This window comes from Aulonocara sp. 'chitande type north' Nkhata Bay, linkage group LG18, assembly GCF_057382095.1.
Source record: "Aulonocara sp. 'chitande type north' Nkhata Bay isolate Kocher_YH1m ecotype deep benthic linkage group LG18, A_spYH_male_GT1.1, whole genome shotgun sequence".
In the NCBI taxonomy this organism is placed as follows: domain Eukaryota; kingdom Metazoa; phylum Chordata; class Actinopteri; order Cichliformes; family Cichlidae; genus Aulonocara; species Aulonocara sp. 'chitande type north' Nkhata Bay.
This window is the reverse complement of record NC_141361.1, coordinates 2,434,906-2,458,348: the sequence shown is the minus strand read 5'-3', so window position 1 is coordinate 2,458,348 and position 23,443 is coordinate 2,434,906. Positions and strand designations below refer to the sequence as shown.

The following is a 23,443-nucleotide window of genomic DNA, read 5'->3' as shown; positions in this document are numbered from 1 at the left end:
CTTTATTGTCTACTTCCTGTTTCAGAACCCCCTTTCACAATAAAACAGGTTATACTCAAACAGATTACACCACAAGTATGTAAATATATAAGAGGTGTTATTGACAGTCATAAACAGAAACAGTTTGTTTCCGTAAAACTGAACGTGCAGCATTTTACAACCTACTACACTGTCACTGTCTCACCCAGGAGGTGCCAGGTGGAACTATTCCAGATGTTGTCAGTTATAGTAATGGGTATAAAAACAAACAGCTGGACAGCAGAAGAACCAGAAAAACATCCTCAAAATTTTTCTGTGTTTTCCAGGTTAGACTGAAGAATGGACGGTACATCAGGTGCGATGGAGGTGGCAGCGCTCGGTCGGCCTTTCAGCGTCGGGATGCTGTACGACTGTCGCAGTGACTCGCTCGTCACTGGTAAGAATTCACATGTAAAAATTCTTTATGCATCACAAACTTTCGTTTTTTAAAGCCAGTCGACTGTAGAATAATATATATATAAGTCTGGCCTAAGTCTTCTGTTGATGACGGCAGCAGTCCAGGACTTGAGTTAATTTTCTTTAAGTTCCACAGAAGAATTGGTTACATCAGAGCTTGCCAGGCTTAATCCAAATGCAGTGCAGCCATACGTGAACTTACAGTTGTAGAAGATACGGTATATGTGACTATGAGCATGGTTTTCTGGAAACAGAAACAGGCAATTCTGTAATCAGTAGAGTCAAAAGTAACTAAGAAACAATCACAACACATCATCTACTCAACACAGAGGTATTTAACAATGTCCACAAGGGGTCACTGTAGACCATAAAGACCATCAGCTGAAGCAGCAGATGTGAGCCCAAACAGGTTCTCATCACTCCAGCCTTTCTGCCAGTAAAAGTAGCCACGCCCCTAACTCCAGTATCAGATACGTGTTATAAAATAATTCACCCGTGGCTACTTTTACTACGGACAATACCTACAACCACGATTACCGACACTAACAAGCTGATCTACAATACAATACTAATAACCAATAAAACAAAGTAATAACAAACCAACAAACACGAAAACACCAGACATTATGATACAGACTTATAGTTTGTTTTTCCTCGGTGCGCCTGCTCGCTGCTGAAGTCAAAGTAAACTTTATTGTCATCTCCGCTACATACAGTCCAGTAGATAGAGAGACGAGACGACGAGGCTCCAGTTACAGCAGTGCAAGTAAACAAACAATATATATAAGAAGAGTAAGAAAATAAATATACACTTTAGGACTCGGGGTAAAGGGATCAATAACAATTTAAAATGTATAATTTATAGTTTGATGATTTAAAGTCTCACACACAACCCGTGGAAAGGGGAGGGGGCCCTGCTGCTTCCAAATAGAGCACATTTCATTCATACTGTTGTAAATCCAAGCTCATTATGGATTAATGATTTGAATCCTGGGTTCAAAGCCATCAGGTGCTCAGTTTAGAAAAAAGAGAAAAGAAGAGGAGGAGAAACGAGCAAAAGATGCAGGTAAGCAGATGTGTGATTGGATAATGGCAGCTCATCCTGAAACAATCAGAATCAGAATACTTTATTAATCCCTAAGCAAATTATGTGAGTTACAGTTGCTCCAAGAAGATATGGTAAAAATAGCAACAGTAACAGACTAAGCTCCAAACAATACATTATGTTACAGATTTTAATATTAATTAGTCATTGTCAGTTGTTGATTTGTCCTGTTCTCATTGTGTGACGAGTTATGATGGCTGTCTGGTAGCTGTTTGCATACTGTAACATTCACAAGAACCAGACGGTTGGGTCTCAGTTTGTCCGTTTATTAGGCACATAAGCAAGCGGGTTGCTAACTCAGGGGAGAGCGCCCTCGTGCTACACCTCTCTTCAGCCTGGCACACACACATAACACCGAACAACCAGGTCCCCCCTCCCCTTCCTCTACACCACCCTCCCTACTTCCTGCAGCACAACCAAACATGAATCTTAAAGGAACAACAACAGTGTGCAGAGATAACCAACATGTCACTGTACAATAACACTTAACCATCGTTACACTGCCCCCCCAGCAATAAGTTCCTCGTCCCCGAGGGAACGACACAGTCTCTGAGGCGGGGTGGTAGCCTACGTTCCCTCCTTGACCTCCTGAGCCCCTGAGGTGGACGCGGAGCTTCGGGGCTTTGGGGTGAAGAGTCCGAGGGAGGGGAACGCAGCCCCGGTCGGGGGCCCCTCTGAGCAGGGTCATGGACGCTCTGTACACGTCCCTCTGGAAAGGAGGGGAGGGACTGCCCTCTGTAGGGGGCCATCCGGTCTCTGTGCAGCGCTACTATCCTCCCCCTAGGAGGCAACTGCACCCTGTAAACAACTTCCCCCACTCGCTCTAGGACGCTGCAAGGCCCCACCCAGCTGCTATCCAGTTTAGGACACCGTCCCTTCCTCCTCTTTGGGCTGTAGACCCACACCAGCTCCCCAGCACGGAAGTGCCTCCCCTTAGTGGTGATGTCGTAATTCCTCTTTTGGCGCAGGCCTGCCTTCGCCAGCTGCTCTCGGGCGTAGGAATGTGCAGAATCCAGCCGGTCCTGCAGCTTCCTTGCGTAGTCCCGGCCCGGTGGTGCCTCTGGCGCGTCCGGGGGCTTCCCAAAAGCCAACTCTGCAGGAGTTCTCAGCTCTCTCCCTAACATGAGCAGGGCAGGCGTACATTGGGTGGAGTCCTGCACTGCCGACCTGTAGGCCATGAGGGTAAGGGGAAGATGGTAATCCCAGTCCCGTTGGTGTTCTGAGGTAAGGATGGCTAGCTGCTGGGCCAGCATCCTGTTAAACCTTTCCACCAGCCCATCGCTTTGGGGGTGAAGTGGGGTGGTGCGGGTCTTCTTAATCCCAAGGCGTTCGCACATGGCAGCAAAAACCTTGGACTCAAAGTTACGCCCCTGGTCACTGTGGAGGATCTCTGCTGTTCCAAAGCGGCTGAACATCCCCTCCACTAATACATCAGCGACAGTCTCAGCCTCCTGATCTGGGACGGCGTATGCTTCCGGCCACTTGGTAAAATAGTCCATGGCCACAAGAACATAGCGGTTTCCTCTGTCTGTGCGAGGAAATGGGCCCATGACGTCCACAGCTACTCGCTCCATTGGGGCTCCTGCTGGTTGCTGCTGAAGCTGAGCCCGGGACTGGTCCTGTGGCCCTTTGTGTGAGGAACATGCATCACAGCTGCGGCAAAAGTCCTCCACATCCCTCCGCTGTTGACCCCAGTAATAGCCCTGGCGGAGGCGGCGGAGAGTCTTGGAGACCCCAAAGTGGCCGGAGCCAGTGCTCCCATGGCAGGCTTCCAGCACAGCTGACCTCAGCGACCTTGGCACCACAACCTGCCACCTCTCCTCCCCCGTGGCAGGATCCTTCCAGGTACACTCCAACACCCCCTCCTTCAGCCTGAGAGCTGCAAACTTGGCCCATAGCCCCCTGGTACAGATGGAAAACCCAGTGACCTCATCCCAAAGGGGTTGCTCCCCCTTCTCCAGCCACTGCAGGACCGGCAGCAGGTCCGTGTCTTGTTCCTGCCATGCCCTCCACTCCGCTGCATCCACCACCAGAAGAGCCCTGCAGGCGAGCTGTGCTGCTCCGTCTATTGTCGTGAGTTCCCGCTCTATCTCATCTCGCTTCTCACAGTAACGGCAGCCAGCTGCAGCACATGGGCGGCAAGAGAGGGCGTCTGCGTTAGAATGGTGCGTCCCTGCTCTGTGCTCCACAGTGAAATTGAAGGCTTGGAGCTCCTCCAGCCAGCGAGCCACCTGTCCCTCTGGCTCCCTGAAAGACATCAGCCACTGAAGGGCAGCATGATCAGTTCTGATAACAAATGCTGTGCCGCACAGGTAGTACTTAAAGTGTCTCACCCCCGCCACCACAGCCAACAGCTCTCGTCGTGTGACACAGTAGCGCCGCTCACTCCTGTTCAGGACCCGGCTGAAGTACGCCACCACCTTCTCCCCTTTCGGCCCAACCTGCGACAACACCGCTCCCAGCCCCACATTACTTGCGTCAGTGTCCAGGACAAAAGGCAGGGTGGGGTCAGGGGGGGCAAGGACTGGGGACTCTGTCAGCGATCTGCGGAGGGTGTCGAACGCCTGCTGACAGTCCTGTGTCCAGATGAAGTCACGGTCCTTCTGCAGCAGGTGGAAGAGTGGTGCGGTTATGGAGGAAAAGCCCTTCACAAACCTCCTGTAATAAGACGCCAGTCCTAGGAAGCTTTTGAGCTGTTTCTGGTCTGCTGGTGTGGGCCACCCGGTAATGGTGTGAATTTTTTCCTCCAAAGTGCTGATGCCCTCACGACCCAGCTTGTGGCCCAGAAACTCCACCTCCCTCCTCATGAAGTGGCACTTGTCGGGATGCAGCTTCAGGCCTGCAGCCGCCACCCTCTCCAACACTTGTCTCAGGGCATCCAGGGCAGCATCAAAGGAGCCCCCGTGCACTAGAAGATCATCCAGGTAAACCAGACACCATTGCCGTGGGACGCCAGCCAGCACACTGTCCATAAGCCTCTCGAAGGTCGCAGGAGCGTTGCAAAGACCAAAGCTCAGGACTTTGAACTGCCATAGTCCCCTGTTAGTGCAGAAGGCTGTCTTCGGTCTGGATTCCGGGGACAGTGGCACCTGCCAGTAGCCACTCCGCAGGTCCAGGGTGGAGAACCAGGAGGACCCGGCTACTAAGTCGAGAGACTCATCAATCCTGGGAAGGGGGTAAGAGTCCTTCTTCGTCACTTTGTTGAGTGGTCTGTAGTCCACACAGAAACGCATCCTAGGACTTTTTTTCTTAGGCACCATCACCACCGCGGAGGCCCACGGGCTATCAGATGGCTCTATGATGCCCGCCTTCATCATTTCACACAACTCTCTGTCCGCAGCCTCCTGATGAGCCAGGGGCAGGCGGCGGGGGCGCACTTTAATAGGCTGGGCATCCCCGGTCTCAATGATGTGCTCTACCAAGTGTGTCAAGCCAACACCACTTTCTTTCAGGGCAAAAATGTCACTAAACTCTTTTAGTACCTGCCATAGACTCTCTTCCTGCTGTGGAGTCAGCCCCTCACAGTTCTTTGATCAGATACTCCTCACTGCTGAGAGCCTCTCCTCCTCCTCCGCCCGCTGTTCTGCTGGCGGGTCTGTAGGGGTCTCTGCGGTGGAGGTGGACGCCGCGGCAGATGCTGTGCAGACCGGGGGAGGAATAAGCGGCACCTTCTTCCCATCAGGGAGTACGAGGAATCCTTTACCTAAGTCCAGTACACCACCAATGGCTCGTAAAAAATCCAGCCCAAGGATGCAGGCGTCCTGCACGTCAGCCACCCAGGCAGCATAAGACACACCGAGGTCCCCCACCTTGAACTGGAACACTCCCCTCCCTCTCATTGGGGCCAGATCACCGGTCACAGTCTTAAGTTGCACATTAGTCGGTTGCACAGCAGCTCCGGTTGGGACAACATCGGGTCGGACCAGCGTTGCATTGGACCCCGTGTCCAGCAGGGCCGTACAGGACACCCCCGCAATCGTCACTGGAACATGGCAAAAGCCGCCAACCTGGGTCCAGCCCACAGCGATGGCCGCACCGGGTGGAGGTGGTGTGGGGATGTCGTTCTCCCAGGCCCGTGTACTTCCACCTACACGGGCCCGTGGGCGTTTCCCTGAACCGCTGCAAGCTTGGGGCACTGCCTGATGAGGTGTCCGACTTGTCCACATCCCCAGCAGCTCTGTGGTCGGCGGTGTGGGCCAGCCCGAGGGGAAGGCGACTGCAGCGAAGCCGCCTGCACCAAACTGCACAGGCCCGCTGGCATCTCCATCTGTTCCACAGGTGCTGACACAGCCCTCACCACGTGTGCGTCATCAGCGCCCCCAGAGGATCCTGCAAGCATCTCCCTCTCCAACGCTAGCTCCAGGGCTGCACTGAGTGTGGCCGGCTGAGCAAGCTGAGTTTGCATACGGAGCTCTTTAGGGCTCAGGGCCTGCAGGAACTGGTCCCGAGCTAACTCCGCCTGCACTGATGGTGGCATGCTGTCATACGCCCTCCGGCAAAGACACTCGACTTCATGGGCCAAAATGCGGAGGGGCTCACCTGGCAATCTGCGTCTGTTGTGGAACTCCGACCTCAGCAGCACTGGTTGGTTATACTGCCCGAAGCGCCTCTGAAGTGCTCCGACCAGAGCATTATAATCTCCCCTCTGCTCCTCGGTCAGCAGCAGCAGGCATGCAGCTGCATCCTCACACGGCACAAAGCCAATTGGAGAGCTTTATGTTCCTCAGACCAGCCAGCTGCAACAGCTAACAGCTCGAACTGTGCGATAAACACTTCCCATGGCGTCTTGCCGCTGAACTTAGGCGTTTTTATATTCGCTGCAGCTTGCTGGGCGCCGCCATGTTTGTTTACATCACGTGACGGCGCGCCAAGCGAGGTCGACTCCTTCCCGCCGGAATCGCGGCCGCTGTGCGAACAGTTCCCGAGCCTAGTCAAACCTGGAGAAAATCCAGCCTCGGCAGACAGCCGCAGCGCCGTTTCCCTCACTCCATGGGCGGGCGCGCGCGGACGAACCTCCCTCTCCTCCCTCTCCTTCTTAATCCTGCCCGGCAACATCCTCGTCTCGTAACGGCAAGCGTCGCCAGCAACAGGGTGTCGGGCGTTCTGGGGTTCTTTTTTCTTTCTTCACTTCTGACACCAATGTAACATTCACAAGAACCAGACGGTTGGGTCTCAGTTTGTCCGTTTATTCGGCACATAAGCAAGCGGGTTGCTAACTCAGGGGAGAGCGCCCTCGTGCTACACCTCTCTTCAGCCTGGCACACACACATAACACCGAACAACCAGGTCCCCCCTCCCCTTCCTCTACACCACCCTCCCTACTTCCTGCAGCACAACCAAACATGAATCTTAAAGGAACAACAACAGTGTGCAGAGATAACCAACATGTCACTGTACAATAACACTTAACCATCGTTACAATACAATGCATACTCTCTCTCTCTTCATATGTGTGTGTGTGTTTCTCTGGTGAAATTCAGTATGGTTCCGACAAAAGTTCTATGTTAACCCTCTGGGGTCCATGGTATAATTGGCTGTTTTTGACTACTTTTAATTTTACCTCTATATTTCACCTTTAAAATATGTTTTTCTTGCCTTGTTTGGTATCATTGTTTTCAGCACAACCTCAAATATCTGAAATTTGAGTTATTTTTTCATTTTAGTATACTATATTAGCACAGTTGATCTAAACTCAGACAGGAAATTCAAAATCCGAGTAAAAAAAAGTTATATTTTTTACTGTAAAACCCACAAACATGTTTAACGAATCATTTTCATAGCTTGAAATGCAAATAGAAATTGTACATTTCTAAAAAATTATGCACAAGTTTTGCAAACAACAAAGTTATATGGTACTATTTACCTAAAAATGCAGCCAAGACCTCAGGCGTTTTTTATATAACCATTTAAATCTATTTACAGAACAATCAGGTGTGCTGCATCAAAGAAGAAGGCACACAAATTATTTGTGCCAGTCCAAAAAATGTAGTTTGTGTTCAGTATAAGACAGAGGAGAACAGCACAGGCCTAAACCTGCAGGTCTGACAGCAGGAGGTGCATCAGTCCAGTTTTCCATGTGGGAACAGCGTTTACACTGGAATCTGCCTTTGACGGCTTTTTTAGAGCAAATATGAAATTCAGCAGTATAACTGACACACAATACAAAACAATAACTACACAACACACTAACTACAGCCTCCAAACACGCTAAACATCACTAATGTCTCACATAGTGATACCCGCTTTCCGTTGTGGGTGTCACTCCTAAAAACTTCCCCTTCTCCCTAAACAACCAACTGGCGCGCCAGAGGGAGTCTTCGCCCAGGGCGCCAAACAGGCTAGAACCGTCACTGTCTGTTGGGACTAACTCCCTTTTGGAGCCTTGTGGCCCCCAGAGGAACTGTAGTGTTTAACATTTCCAAGTTTCAGCTCCACAGGTTGCCTCGTGGTTTTAACTGCACCCAGTTGTGTTAAAGTGATCCGGACTGTTCCTTTGTCCTGCTAATTTTTTATTTTTATAATTCTCAAAGAAGGTTCAAACTGAGCCTTCAAACAGAATTAAAACCTGCTGCTTGCTCAAAGTTGTTGGATTCTAGCAGATTAGTGTTTGAAGTCCTGTGGAAACAGCCAAGGTTTTATTATTCCTGCTTCTGACTTCTATTTATGCCTTTTTGTAAAAGAAAAAACAAAACAAAAACAAGCTCTAACTAGCTGCTGTAATCAATGTGCAACTGACAGGGCCTAAAGCTAAGATAAGGATAAGAACATCTTCCCTGATCCTCATGAGTAAAGTCAGTCACTATTAAAACAAGTTGGCAGCCATGATGCAACACCTGGAAATCCGCTCCAACTCTTAGAGCGCTTTTCCATTTGGAGCTACTCAGGTTGGCTTGAGTCGACTCAGTCTTTACGATTTCATCATTAGCTGGTAATACCTGGTACCAGATACTTTTTTTGTACCAACTGCATGTCACTGATTGGCTGATCAGTGACATGCAGTCTTTTGACAGTGGCGTCACTAAATTAGTTATTAGAACGTTTCCCTCACGAAAGTCCAAACGGCCATTTTTGATATTATTACTGTCATTATCTTAAATACTGAAAACTCAGATGCAGAGCCTGAACTCTTCATCTGAAAGAACTCAGTTAATCTGGTTCATCCAGACAAACAAAAGATTTGTGCTTCATTTACTATTTTGATTTCATTTTGGTGAATAAAGAAAAAGAGATGAAAAACAAAACAAGGAAAATCATGAAATCAACAGCAAAAGTTTGACAAGTTTGCTCATAGAAAGACACCGCTCTGTGTATTTATTTTAAAATTCACATTTTTTAAAATCATTTTTTAACATTTATTTTAGAATTTGATTTAATTGATGGAGTCCTGGTAGTACTTTTGTTGCTTCTTCTTTTGCAGGAATGACTCTGTGGGATCGTGATGACCTGATGAAAGATGTTGGAGAAAGACCACAGGCCTCTAATGATTTTGAAATTGTTGCATCTGAATCAATCTCAGACAAATCTTCAGCTCTAAATGTTGAAGCTTCACTGAAGGCAAGTTTCCTGGGTGGACTGGTTCAGGTTGATGGATCTGCCAAATATCTGAATGATAGTAAATCTTCCAGAAATCAGGCCAGAGTAACACTGAAGTACAAGGCAACCACAAAGATCCAGGAGCTGTCCATGAATCATCTTGGAAGAGGAAACGTGAAGCATCCATATGTTTTTGATCAAGGCTTAGCAACACATGTAGTCACAGCTATTCTTTATGGAGCACAAGCTTTCTTTGTGTTTGACCGTGAAGTTTCTGAACACGAAGATCATCAAGATGTTCAGGGCAACTTGAAGGTGATCATCAAGAAGATTCCCTTACTTTCTGTAGAGGGTGAAGGTTCCCTGAAGATGGAAGACAAGGACAAAGAAAGTGTTCATAAATTCTCCTGTAAATTTTATGGAGACTTCTGTCTTCCAAAACCACCAACAACCTTTCAAGATGCAATAACAGTCTACCAAAGCCTGCCAGGATTACTGGGAGACAAAGCTGTACCAGTGAAGGTCTGGCTGCTGCCACTGACAGCTTTAGATTCTTCTGCTGCTAAACTCGTCCGTCAGATCAGTACAGGATTAGTTCAAGAAGCACAGACAGTCCTGGAGGACTTCAGTGAGGTGGAAATGAGGAGCAATGATGTACTGGGAACCAGCACTGCACAGCAGTTCCCACAGATTGGTAAAAAGCTTAAAAGTTTCAAAGAAATGTGCTCTGAGTTCAAGCTGGAATTCCAACAGACTTTGGCCAAGAAGCTTCCATCAATCCGAGGAGGAGGAGAAGAGGAAGCTGAGCTTGCAGAGATCCTGAAGAAGAGACATTCTTCACCTTTCAGCAGCAAAAACCTGAACGAGTGGATGGACTGTAAAGAGAGAGAAATCAGTATCTTAAAATCTGTCACCAAAAAGATGAAAAACACCAAAATCATCGCATCTAAAAATCATCTGTATGAAGAAGAGTATGTTGTGTGTTTTGTTTTCACCTCTCTGGGAAAGGATGAACCGTACCTCTCAGCTTTATCAAGATACTTAAGAGGAAAAACCAACCCAGACCTTCAAGATCCTCACACTCATGATGTAGAGAAGGAACAATGGTACGCCTCAAAAGAAGTAACAGCTGAAATGAGGAAGAAAGCAAAACTCTTCAGTGATTTTGCAGAGGCCAACGAGGAGAACAAGAACATGATGTTCCTGACAGTGGGGTTAACTAATGAGACACAGGAAGGTTCCAGCATCTACCTTTATGAAGGTGGATTTGCTGACAGTGAGAACTTTGAGCCTCCTTCAAAGCCTGAAACTGTGACAGCAGCTGACATAAACCACAACAGTGTGACACTGAAGATTTCTCCACCCAGATTTGGAGCAGAGAACATCACCTCCTACTCTGTTGAGTACTGTGTCAGTGGAGAGGATGGATGGCAGCAGAAGACAGAAGCAAAGGCTGAAGAAGTCACAGTGAGAGATCTGAAGCCAAACACAGAGTATGTGTTCAGATGCAGAGCAGTGACCTCAGCAGGTGTCGGGCCGGCTAATAAAGTTTCTATTAAAACTTTACCCTGCAGCCCTCCTGGAAAACCTCAAGCTCAGCCATATTCAAGTGAGATATCAGTTAGCTGGGAGAAACCTGCTGAGCTCGGAGACGATGTCCAGATATTGAGCTACATGGTGGAGTATTCAAAAACAGATGAAAATGAGGAAGCTCTGCAGTGGAACCAAACACAGTCAGCAGGTGAAAAGGTGATCCTTTCAGGTCTCCAGACAGAGACAGAATATGCAGTCAGGGTCAGATGTGATTGTGGTTCAGCTGGAAGAAGCAAAGAAAGCATCACTGTTAAAGTCTGCACAACATTTAACCACCTCGCAGAACTTCTCAGGATTAAAAGTAAAAAGATCAAATCTGATTCCCCCTCAGTTTACAAACTGCCTCTGACAGAAGAACACATGAACATAGATGGATGCAGGAAGTTTGACTTTGGAGAAGAAAGCACGAGGCAGAATCGTACAATAATGCTTTTTGGAGCGACAGGATCAGGAAAGTCCACTCTGATCGATGGGATGATCAACTACATTGTTGGTGTCGAGTGGGAGGACAGTTTCAGGTTTAAATTCATTAATGAGGATCAGCCAACATCACAAGCTCACAGTCAGACCTCTGAAGTCACTGTGTACAAAATCAACCACCAGGATGGATTCAAAATCCCGTTCTCTCTGACCATTATTGACACTCCAGGCTTTGGAGATACAAGAGGCATCGAAAGAGACAGAGAGATCGTAGAGCAGCTACGTAATCTCTTCACTTCCTCACATGGTGTCAGTGACATTGATGCTGTGTGTTTTGTAGCTCAGGCTGCTTTAGCACGACTCACACCAACACAAAAATATGTGTTTGATTCAGTGCTCTCAATCTTTGGCAAAGATGTGGCAGAAAACATCAGGATCCTGGTGACAATTGCAGACGGTCAGCGACCTCCAGTTCTAGAGGCGATCAATGCTGCAGGAGTCCCATGTCCTAAAACAAAAGACGGGCTGCCGGCTCACTTCAAATTCAATAACTCAGTGCTGTTTGCAAATAACAAATCAGCTGAAGGAGACAGAATGAGTGATGATGATGATGAAGGAGGTTTTGATCAGATGTTTTGGGAGATGGGGACAAAAAGCATGAAAAGGTTTTTTGTTGCTCTGAATAAAATAGAAACTAAAAGCTTGACACTGACAAAGGAGGTCCTCAGAGAAAGAAAGATTCTGGAGATTACAGTTGGGAGTCTGCAGGTGAAACTTGGGTTAGCCAAGCTTGAGGAGATAAAAGAGGCGAATGATGAACTTATTAACACATATAGAGCAGAGTTTAGGCGAAGCCTGGGAATGGAGAAGATATTTGCTGTAAAACTGAAGACTCAATATGAAAGTTTACAGGTTGAAGTGATGAAACTGATAGAGAAATCTTCTAAGTGTCTGAACAGACTCAAAGAGATAGCACTGAAGCCAAACCCTCTGTCCACTCCAGAGTACATCGACATGCTTATGGAAGGAGAGAAATCTGAGGGCAAAGAAGGCTGGAAGCAACGAGTTCAGTCTCTGATGGAGATGAAAGAAAAAGCAGAGATCACGGCTAAAATAGAGCAAGGAGAGAAACTCCTTCACTCAATATTCATGTGATCACAAAGAAGAACAAAGAAAAGGTCGAGACCAGTTTGAACTGAGACGATAAAGATCTGAACTCAGTCGATGAAGACAAACAACACGTGTAAAAAACCTCATATTTACTGTTTGCTGCCTGATAAGATCTCATTTTGAACTGATTTATCTTTAACATAGAAGTGTGATTATATTTTATTGGACTTTACAATGTTCAACTTTTTACTTTTTGTTTTCCGCATATTTTATATTCTTTAACTTTGATCTAATATTACGTTTATTTTCTCAGTGACTCCTGATGTTGATGTTTATGGACTTTTTATTGTGTTGATTTTTATGCTTTTATTTAAAAAGTGTAATTTTACTTTTTGTTTACTTTCCTGTAATTTTTCTGTAATTTAGTTGCTTCATAAAACACAGTAAATGTTTATCAGCTATCAGGGCGCTGCTAGGATCAGAGCTTTGAGGGTGCTGAGCACCCAGAGAGCTGACCAGCCAGGCAACAAACTTTACTCGGAGGAGTTTGAGACTTCGTCCCCGTCTCTGTCAGTCCCTGCATCCTTAAATGTCTCCAGTTGTCCCGAGTTCTCTCTGACTGTCTCCTCGGTGCATTTAAACCCCTGTTCCTCTCTGTCCTCGTCGTCTGTCTTTGTCTCCGTTATCAGGCATCATAATTTTACCATCTCTGTGCAAGTCTGCAAATTTCTTTATTAAACCATAAGATTCTTAAATTCATCAAGTCTCTCTGTGCCTCGGTCCTCGTCACAAAACATGACATCACTGTTTTGTACATTTTAACACAATTTAATCCCACATTTTGAAAAGTCTGTAACAAAACCATCAAATCTGATAAAGGTTATTTAAATGCTGCAAAAGAAGAATGGATTGGAATAAAAAATATACAAATCCTAACCTTAATTACTGGGAGAATAATGAATGATGCTCACAGTGAGTCAAAAGTAAACTGAGTGCATTTTTGGACAGAGATTCACTTTTCATGTGTGTGTATAATAGGTACATAATAGGTACACGGGTACATAAAAATAACTGCAAAAACAGAAGAATCCTTGAAATCTACGAATGTACAAAATAATGATAAAAGAATTATAGAAATGGAGGAACCTCTGCCTTTGGTACAATCTCTACAATGTATGAAAAGATCTTTACTGCAGATTCTACTATGGCTCTGCACAGTTTGTATTTTATTTTAACCAGTGTGACTTTTCATTTTAGAAACAGATTGCAATTTTGTGTTGTAAGATTTATGACTTTCATGCTTTCATAGTGCTACTTGGGAGAGCTTGACATTTTCTCAGTCACTGTGAAAAGTGTGAGAAACACTGATAAGTGTATGTGTGCTTTTGGAAAACATTTAAAGCTGCTGCACAGAATCTTTGAAACAAGCTTAAAACATTTTTAGAAACAGAGCATCTGCTTCTCTCTACAGCTCCTCACTCCACCAGGGCTGTTTGGCACTTGGACCATCCCAGCCTTTGCTTTTATTGTTTATTTTATTTTATTTTCACTTGCTACACACGGGACAGACTTGACTGGGGAAAAGAAAAGGGAGAAAGAAAGAGGGAAAGAAAAACAGTGGGGAAGAGGAACAAAACAAAAAATACAAATATCAATCACCTGGATCAGTAATACAATAAACAACATCACGATGATATATGGGAATATAACAGTAAATACTAAATATTAAACATTATTGTGAAGCACGTAAGATCAACAGAACACAGTGTGCTTTGAGGTAGGAGCCAAAAAGGGTGTAGTTTGTGTGTGTGAGCACCCGTGTGTACACCTGTGAGCATGAGCGCACTTGTGTTTAACAGGTTCCTTCATGTAATGATCTGCTAGAGCAGACCTTCCCAAAGTGTGGGGCCCGCCCCCTAGGGGGGGAGCAGAGCCATTGTAGGTGGGGCGCGGAATGAAAAGAGGGGGGGGGGGACAAAACGCTTGAACACTGCTAGCACCGGGCGCCCACAGAAACGCAAAGCAGGAGATGAAACATCGTTGAATATGTTTCCAAACCAACTTCATTCTAAGCCAAAGACCAGAAAATATGGTGAAGCAAATCTTCCCTTTGGTTTCACCTGCACAAGAGCCGAGGTAGGTCTTATTAAAACCCGATCCTTTTGTCCCCGCGATAGAACAGAGAAAACCCGACTCATAGTGGTCAAAACATTTATATTTCTTTTTATTCAATCATCTTCCGGAAGAGAGAGAGAGACAGAGAGAGAGCCCTGCACAGCCCCAAAGCTAGTTGCAGAAACTCTAACATTAGAATTTAAAAACGTCTCACATATAGGTGTTATTTTGGTACTTTACACGTCACACAGTTTCGATACAAACACTCCTTATATGGTACAAGTTCCTCTTTTCTGTCTGGCTTCCTGTATTTATTAATATACTTTTATAGCTCTACACTAACTTCCTGTTTCTCAGTCTGGCTGAGCACTTAGTTTATGAGTCTAAAGGGGCCTTGCTGTACAAACCTTCATTATTAAAGTACATAAAACAATATAATAGAAAATAAGTCTTAAAATATATATTTAAATCTCAACATCATATAACCAAAAGGCTTTGAATAAATAATAGTAGATAGTAGGGGTGCAACAATTGTCACAGGCTGGGTCTCTGACCCAGCACTCTGAGTTCTCTTTGTATTTTTCTCATTTTTTGATATGTTATTAGTTTTTGTGTTATTTCCTATTTTGCCTTTAGTTTGGGCAGTTATTGGTTATTGTTCCTGGGGTTTTTATGTTTGGGGTTTTGTATTCATTCATCACGTATTAGGTCTGTCTTATTGTGTTGTCATGTTTAGTTTTCAGTGTTTCCTGTTTTATTCTGACAGTGTCATGTGTTCTTTGTTTATTGTATTTAGCTTTCCTCTCCTGGTCCTGTCATTAGGTTTATGTCAGTCAGCTGTTCCCCCATGTGTCTCCACCTCCCCTGATCACCTCTTGTATGTATTTAAGCCCTTTGTTTTCTGCATGCCATTGTCGGGTCGTCTGTTATTTTGACCTTAGCCTTAGTTTTCGGCTTTGCCTGTTTATGTTCTCCACAGTTATAGTTATAGTTTTTGGTCTTAGTACCTCTTAGTGTTTTGTTTCGTAGTGTTTTGACAGTTTGCTTTGGTTTCCTGGTTTTCCCTGCCGTCTTCTCAATAAAGGATCACTTTTCTGTTTAAACTTACTACTCCTCGTCATCATCTGCTTTTGGGTCCTGTTTCCATACACATCGGCGCACCCCGCCGTGACAACAATAAACAAAATTCACGGTTCGGTTCGGTTCGATATTTTTTCGATACAAAAATAAATGTTCATGCTTTTTTAATTTGTCATTTATTAAAATTACAAATATGTATTTTAACTCAAAAGTACAGTTTTTAAATTTAATGTTGCTGAAACAACAAAGTAATAAAAAAATTAATCCATCTGATGGAGAAATCCCTCATCTTTGGAAAAGAGAGTTTATTACAGAGAAATGGCTTTTTCCAAAATAAAAGCTATACTATACGCTTCTTCTGGGCTATATTCTCAGCAGCATATTAAACATATCAGGTCCCCATAAGGAGAATCCTGTGCTAACGGCTGTCTAAATGACTCGGGTAAAGTTTGTAGCATGCATGCTTGTTGTTTTTGTCTTTGCACTAGGATGATGTCGGAGTAAATGTGCAGTCATATTCGTTGTGTTCCCACTCGTGCTGTCAGCGTTAATCTGAAATGACGTTAACGCCACAACACGGCAAATCTCCGTTAACGAGCTACCGCGGATCGCCCCGTGCATGGGGCTGGACGGCAACACGTTAACGAGCTAACTGCGCTAACACACTAGTTCCCACCCATGTAATTGAGCATTGTGTGGCACATCCAACATACTGTTTTACTTTAGTCCATGACTCGCTTACCTTCAGGGTCATACGTCACATGAAAACCAAAATAGTTCCAAACGCCAGATCTGAATGAGGGTGGGGGAGGTTCAATTTGCCGTGTTGCAACGAGAGCTTAACTTCTGTCTCGCTAGCTTGCCCTGCGCTCAGTGAATCTGCGTTCGACTACTCCGCCTAGGCTGCACTGTCGAGCCCAGATCCACTGAGCGCTCAACACAGACAGCATCATCCGGAGAAAAGTTGATAAAATAAATTAAAAATTTTGTATTGTTCGATACATGTGCGTACCGAACCGAAAGCACTGTATCGAATGGTTCAATATCAATACGAGTATCGTTGCACCCCTAGTAGATAGGTCTGGAATGATTTTCACAAAGCCTTCTTAAGAAGAATATTTCTTATATAGGACCAATGTTCCCTCTAAGCTGCGCTGGCTTGGTCTCTGCGCACAGAAAATCTGTGTTGCGCACAAAAAGTGAAGCCACGTTAATGACAACGTGCACAACCATTGGAGATGTGAGCAGGACAGACGGAACAACTGACGGACAAAGTGTGGACTTTATACCAGTTTTTAAATTGTGTTGATCGGCCACGTAAAACCAGAGTTATGATAAAATATCTGCAATGTTTGGTTTTCTTCCTGAATACTGTCGTTGTTTATATTTACTGCAGGAAGAAACGGTAAAAACGGCGTTTTATAAGGAAAACACTCGAAAGCCTGTGAGCAAAGACACCCCCCATCCCCGCCTTTCCTATTGGTGGAAAAATGTACCATGTGGACCAATCAAAACATGATATGGCAACATGGCATTTAGTTGTTTAGGACGGGGGAAGTTTAAGGAGTGACGGCGTGTTTGAGATGTGAGAGATTTGCATCGTTTAGCACAAATCTTGTGTAGTTAGTGTGTAGTTAGTGTGTAGTCAGTGTGTAGTTAGTGTGTAGTTAGTGTGTAGTCAGTGTGTAGTTAGTGTGTAGTTAGTGTGTAGTTAGTGTGTAGTTAGTGTGTAGTTAGTGTGTAGTGTAGTCAGTAGTTTTGTTGTGTGTCAGAACAATGAGGCGCCTGCTGAGTGTTACAGGTGTTACAGCAGTGACACATCTGCTGCTGTCAGGCCTGCAGGTATCAGGCTGTTGTTCTCCTTCATCTCATAGTGGACAGGAATTATTTTTTGGAGCGGCACAAATAATTTGTGTGGCATCAGATTTGATGCAGAACAGCTGATTGTTCTGTAAATAGTTTGAAATGTTTGTTTAAAAAACGCCTTGGCTGCATTTTTAGGTAAACAGCTGCAAAAAACTTTGTTGTTTGCATAACTCAGTTACTTTTTTGAAGAAGTAACTACATAATTAATGGCCCAACATTGGTCATTATTTACTGTATTTTGCAGACAGAGTTACAGACTCTCTCCCAGACCACAGACTCAGACTCAGAATACAAGTCAGAGCTTTATTTAAAAAAAAAAAAAGAAAAAAAGAAAGAAAGTTGTGTTTTCAAAATTGGAGTTCAAGTTATTTTTCCTTCCAATAGTGTTAACATGCTGCACAGGTCATGAACAAGATTTATTTTTAATTTTCATTGTAAGTGGGATAAAGCAGTTAATTAAAAGTAGTCTAACATAAATGCTGTAATCTGATTATTTTAATAAACATGTAACTTGGATGGATTGGATGCCGGCGTGACCACAGTGCACACGTCTGCTTTTGCTCACAGTGGCCCAAGGGACGCTCAGGGAGTTTGTGCGTTCGCTCAGACACATGAAACATTAGAGGGAACATTGATTCTCAGCCAGGCCGAGTGTGTTTACTATATTTGTTAAAGACGGGTTATTTACAACGTTTTGGCAGCAAAGACGGGCAGAGAGGCTCCCAGGTGCATCTTCAGCAGGGTCAGGTTTATTTAACCCTATGCTTGGACTTGTCACCGTTGGCCATAACATGATCAGAGGTTACTTATTGACTCTAACAACTACATTTCAAACAGTACTGATGAACAGGTGCTCATACAACAAGTGGCACAGACTTTATTAATATATTTGTAAATAATATTTGACCTAAATATATGGGTCTTGTGATTTGAAGATTTAGGTTAGATGCGTATCACAGTGGTTCCATTATATAAACACTCCGGTGTAGGTGTATATAGTGTATACGAGTATATATAATTGCATAGTATATATGTGAGTATATGTCGGTGTATACAGGTATATATGCCATAAAAACATTCCACAACATGGGGATATCACCGGGTAAACTCCAGAAAGTTCTTAATATTTTACTGGTCAAGAGAAAGAAGAATGCAGACTGTGTTTAAATCAACCTCACAAATGTCACAGATCAGTCAGTAGGGCTCCTGAAAAGTCTGTGACACATCTGTGTGAACATCACCAGTTAATTTGGAACACTGGTCCCCTGACACAGAGTAATGTAGTGTACAACCAACCTCTTGCAAAAACAGATGGCAGAACATAGAAGAGCTCATTGGTCCAGGACTCCACAGTCTATTCACACCTACAGGCTAAAATTCAAGTGTTGCAGCAGCTCAGGATTACAAATAAATCTTCCCAAGTTCAAAATTAAAAAGTTAAAGTTACAAGTCTAAAACAGCAAATACATGTGTGTATATTCATATAAAACTGAACTTTAAATTGAAAAGAGTATGAGAAAGTTTCAAGAATGAGACATGTATATGTATGAACTAAGCATGAATAAATTTAAACTGCCATAATACAGTGTGGTTGCTTAAGCTGTTCTCAAAAGTCTTTTTCTTTCCTTTTTGTAAATCCTGTATAACAAGTGTGACTTGTGGTTCTCCCTGTTTACAGAGGAAGCAGGTCACACATTCCTGAGAAATCAGTCCCTCCTCTCTGTATGTCCTATAAAAGCCAAAGGTGGGCAAAGTTTGTTCCTTACAGAGACGTCAGAGGCAGAACAACCTGAGAGACCAACTCCTGTGTGCAGTGAGTACTGTGGTTACATATTTTATTTGCTTTCTGACTGTAGTTATCTTTTGAATAAAAGCTTAATCAGTATTCATATCAAGTCAGTATTTTTTTTCTTATAACAGAAAACAGTTGAAACCTTTAATTTTCTTACTAAAAATCATTTACCTTCATCAGCTTTTTCAAATAATCTCACTTTGTCAAATCACAACAACAGTCACGTGACTGTTGTTGTGATTTGACGCTATATAAATAAAATTGAATTGAACCTTCTGTGAATGGTACTCATGGCCACTGAAAACACAACAGAGTCAGCTGTTACTAACTAACTACTACTAACCCCAAGTTGCCTACCGATGCATCCATCAGAGCATGAATGTGTGTGTGAATGTTAGTTAAGAAGCACTAGCTAACAGCTTAGGAAAAAATGCTTGTGCAAATGGGAGTGATTGGATGAATGTACGAGTTCTGTAAAGCGCTTTGAGTGCACATGATAGAGTAGAAAAGCGCTATAAAAGAACCAGTCCATTTTCCATTTATCAAAATCTCATCTTTAAGGTCTCACATTCACAGGCAGAGTTAGACCTAGATCTGCCTTCTAAGTTCTCTGCTGTTTTTCTGCAGTTTGAGCCTGGGAATTTTTCAGTCTTAAAGGAAGCAATCGACCATTTAAGACCTTATAATACTGATGGATGTCTCTGTCCCACTGCAGCCTTTGCTTAACCGGTCTTTAACATCATGTAGACAGTTATCACAGACCTTTCTCAGCCTAAACGAAAATAAGACTGAAGTTATTGTTTGTGGAAGTGATGCCCCTTTGGATAAGTTAACTGATACGCTCGGTCCTCTTGCTTGTCATCACTTCCACACTGTAAGAAATCTCAGAGTGTTTTTAGATAGATCTTCAAATTAGAGAAACAAGTGTCCACAGTTGTCGAAATCAGTTTGTATCAGTTATGTGAAATTGCCAAAGCGAAGCCTCATCTTCCTCCTAAAGACCTAGTAAAACATTTATGACTTCATCACCTCTAGACTGGACTACTGCAATTCTCTCTACTTTGGTCTTTAACACTCATCTCTCCATCACTTGCAGTTCGCCCAAAATGCTGCTGCATGTCTTCCAACAGGTGTTAGAAAGTCTGAACTCATCACTCCAGTTTTAGCAAATTTACACTGGCTCCCTGTAAAATATTGTATTGATTTTAAGATGCTTTTACTTACTTTCGAAGTTTTAAATGATCTGGCGAGCAGTTACTTAAGCAAATTCCTCAACACATATAACCGCAATAGAGCACTGAGATCTTAGTACAGCCCAATAAAGGAGATGGGGCCTTCACAGCTGCAGCACCTAGACTCTGGAACATCTGCCACTCAATATTTGTACTTAAGAGTCTATACAGCGTTTCAAATCGCGTTTAAAACTCACTTTTTATGCTGGCTTTTGATTCAAGTTTGAGTTCCATCAGGTTTGTTTTATGTTCGTTTTGTTTTTATGTTAAATATGTTGTCATTGAAGAAACTGTTTTTACCAGAGACCAGACTGGATCAAATTTATTGTTCTGAATATTTCCAGTTTTGTTTTTGGAGGAACTAATAAATCTGCAGGTTTCACCAGAGAAGCTTCTGTAACTGGTCATTAACAGCTCTGTGGGAGTCACGGTGGTGGAACGATATCGCAGACGTTCAATTTCAGAATTGTTACAAACCAACAGGATACACATGCAGCCCATGCAATAATGTTACTTTAAAATGTTTCCACCTCAAAGGGCCGAGAGAAGCTCAATAGGTGAAATTTTATATAAATCGTTTTCTGAAGCAGTTGAAACATAGTAAGAACTGAAATATATTTAAGAACTAATTCAACAATACTTTATAAGTAAATACTTCACACATATAATTTAATTGGTGTTCCTTAAATACAGTCTTAGTAACATGAATAACCTCAACTTGCTCTCACAGATTTATTTGTGTCCATCGTTGTTAGTGCACGTCCATGTTTTCTAACATGTGGAAGGTCCTGAGTGTGAAACCAGCTGCTCTGTTTGTAAATTTTTTTTCTCTGGTTTTCCCTCCTGGTTAAAGCTGCAGCATAAAGCTCAGACTATTTCTGAGAAATCAGAGTTCTTCCTGACCTTCCCAAAGGAACAATAGCTGGTGGAGTGTGTTCCTGTCAGGGACTTCATTCTGCTGTGAGTATGTGGTTTGACTTGTTTTGTTTGTTTTAGATCTTCCTGATTCCTCATTGCTAAGATTTTTTTTTAATATTTTTGTTGTGAGTCACAAGGCATTTTCAGGTTATTTCCTGTTCAGACATTTTTTTAATATAATTTGCATATTACGTTCGTACCACAAAACTATATCAGCCAAATGAACTCCGAGCTGCTGTTTTATAAAAGAAATGTCCATCAGCTGTAGAGACGCTGTAGCTTAAACTGCCTGTTGTCATTCTTACAGTTTCAAATACTGTCTCTCTCAATCTCGGTGTGGCTGTAACTCAGGAGGTCACCGACTAATCCGCAGGTCTGCATGCCAAATATTCTTGGGCAACATCAAGTTGCTCTCCAATGCATCCACTGGAGTATGAATGTTAGATAGAAAATACTTGCATAGAAAAAAAGTGCTTGTGCGAGCAGGTGAATGAGACAAGTTGTGCAAAGCACTTTCAGTGCTCAGAATACAAAGTGCTGTATAAGAACCAGTCTGTTGGCAACCTTGTGGTTTAGAAGAATCAGAATCAGAAAGGGTTTTATTGCCAAATGTTGAGCAGGTTTACAACATTAGGAAATTGCTGCGGTGCTTCAGTGCAAACATACTGTCATAAATTACGTTTAAATAGACATGAAAATAAAAATAAGAATAAGAATTAAAAGTGCTAAGTAGATAGATATATACATGATATATACATGAGTGCAGGTGGTGATCAGTGCCAAACATGGAATGATGCAGTGAACACAGAGTAGGGTCATGTGTTAGTGGTGGGAACAGTCATACGGTTATTGTTCATGTGTCCGACAGCAGAGGGGAAGAAACTGTTCTTATGGCGAGAGGTTCTGGTGCGAATGGACCGGAGCCTCCTGCCTGAGGGGAGCAGGTCAAACAGACTGTGTCCAGGGTGAGAAGGGTCAGCTGAGATCCGAGCTGCACGCCGCAGTGTCCTGGAGGTGTACAGGTCCTGCAGAGATGGGAGTCTGCAGCCAATCACCTTCTCAGCAGAGCGCACAACACGCTGCAGTCTCTGTTTGTCCCTGATAGTGGCTCCAGCGTACCACACGGTGATGGAGGAGGTGAGGATGGACTCGATGATTGCAGTGTAGAATTGCATCATCGTCCGTGTTGGCAGGTTGAATTTCTTCAGCTGCCTCAGGAAGTACATCCTCTGCTGGGCTTTCTTGATGACGGAGGTGATGGTGGGCTCCCACTTCAGGTCCTGGGTGATGGTGGTACCCAGGAAGCGGAATGAGTCCACAGAGGTGATGGGGGTGTCAGACAGGATGATGGGGGGGAGTGGAGCTGTGTGCTTCCTGAAGTCCACAATAATCTCCACTGTCTTCTGGGCATTCAGCACCAGGTTGTTGTGGCTGCACCAGGACACCAGACGTTCAACCTCCCTCCTGTAGGCAGTCTCGTCCCCGTCCGAGATGAGTCCAATAACGGTGGTGTCATCTGCAAACTTGATTAGCTTGACAGACTGGTGGGTGGAGGTGCAGCAGTTGGTGTACAGGGAGAAGAGCAGAGGAGAAAGAACACAGCCCTGAGGGGAGCCGGTGCTGATGGTCCGGGAGTCCGAGACATTCTTTCCCATCCTCACATGCTGCTTCCTGTCCGTCAGGAAGTCAGTGATCCACCGGCAGATGAATCACTGACTTAGACCACTGAAGCTTCAGCTTTCTGTCTTCTCACCAATGAGAGGAGCAGTGTGAGCGAGAGTGACTCACACTCTCCTTTGATTACATTTACTGGACTATTGTTATATTATTGTGTATGATATGTTCGCATCAGTGTTGAAAAGATATGCACATTATATATTTGTTTTTATTATATAGGTTTTTATTTGTTTAAATACTAATGACAATGAAGTGACCAGTGCTGTCAGCGTTGATCTCATCAAAATGACGTTAACCCCATAACCACATTAACGCGGCAAATCTCCGGTAGCTCGTAAACGCGTGAGCACCATGCAGCCCTACGCATGGGGCGATCCACGTCAACTTGCTTACGGATATTTGCCGCGTTAATGCGGTTATGGGGTTAACGTCATTTTGACGAGATCAACGCTGACAGCAATAGTTTATACACCAGAGGGTCTGATTGTTGGGTTTTCTCTGTATTAGTCTGGTCTTTACTGTACAATGTAAAGCACTTTGAAGTAACTGTTGTTGTGATTTGGTGCT

At 44.1% G+C, this 23,443-nt stretch overlaps 1 protein-coding gene across 1 annotated transcript; it reads left to right on the top strand.

Moving 5' to 3' along the window:
- Positions 1-318: 318 nt before the first annotated feature.
- Positions 319-13,506, top strand: LOC147307612 (uncharacterized). The gene is made up of 2 exons (XM_086271681.1): positions 319-415; positions 8,958-13,506. The coding sequence occupies exons 1-2, from the start codon at positions 319-321 to the stop codon at positions 12,239-12,241; spliced, it is 3,381 nt and encodes a 1,126-aa protein (XP_086127807.1). The 3' UTR covers positions 12,242-13,506.
- Positions 13,507-23,443: the final 9,937 nt, after the last annotated feature.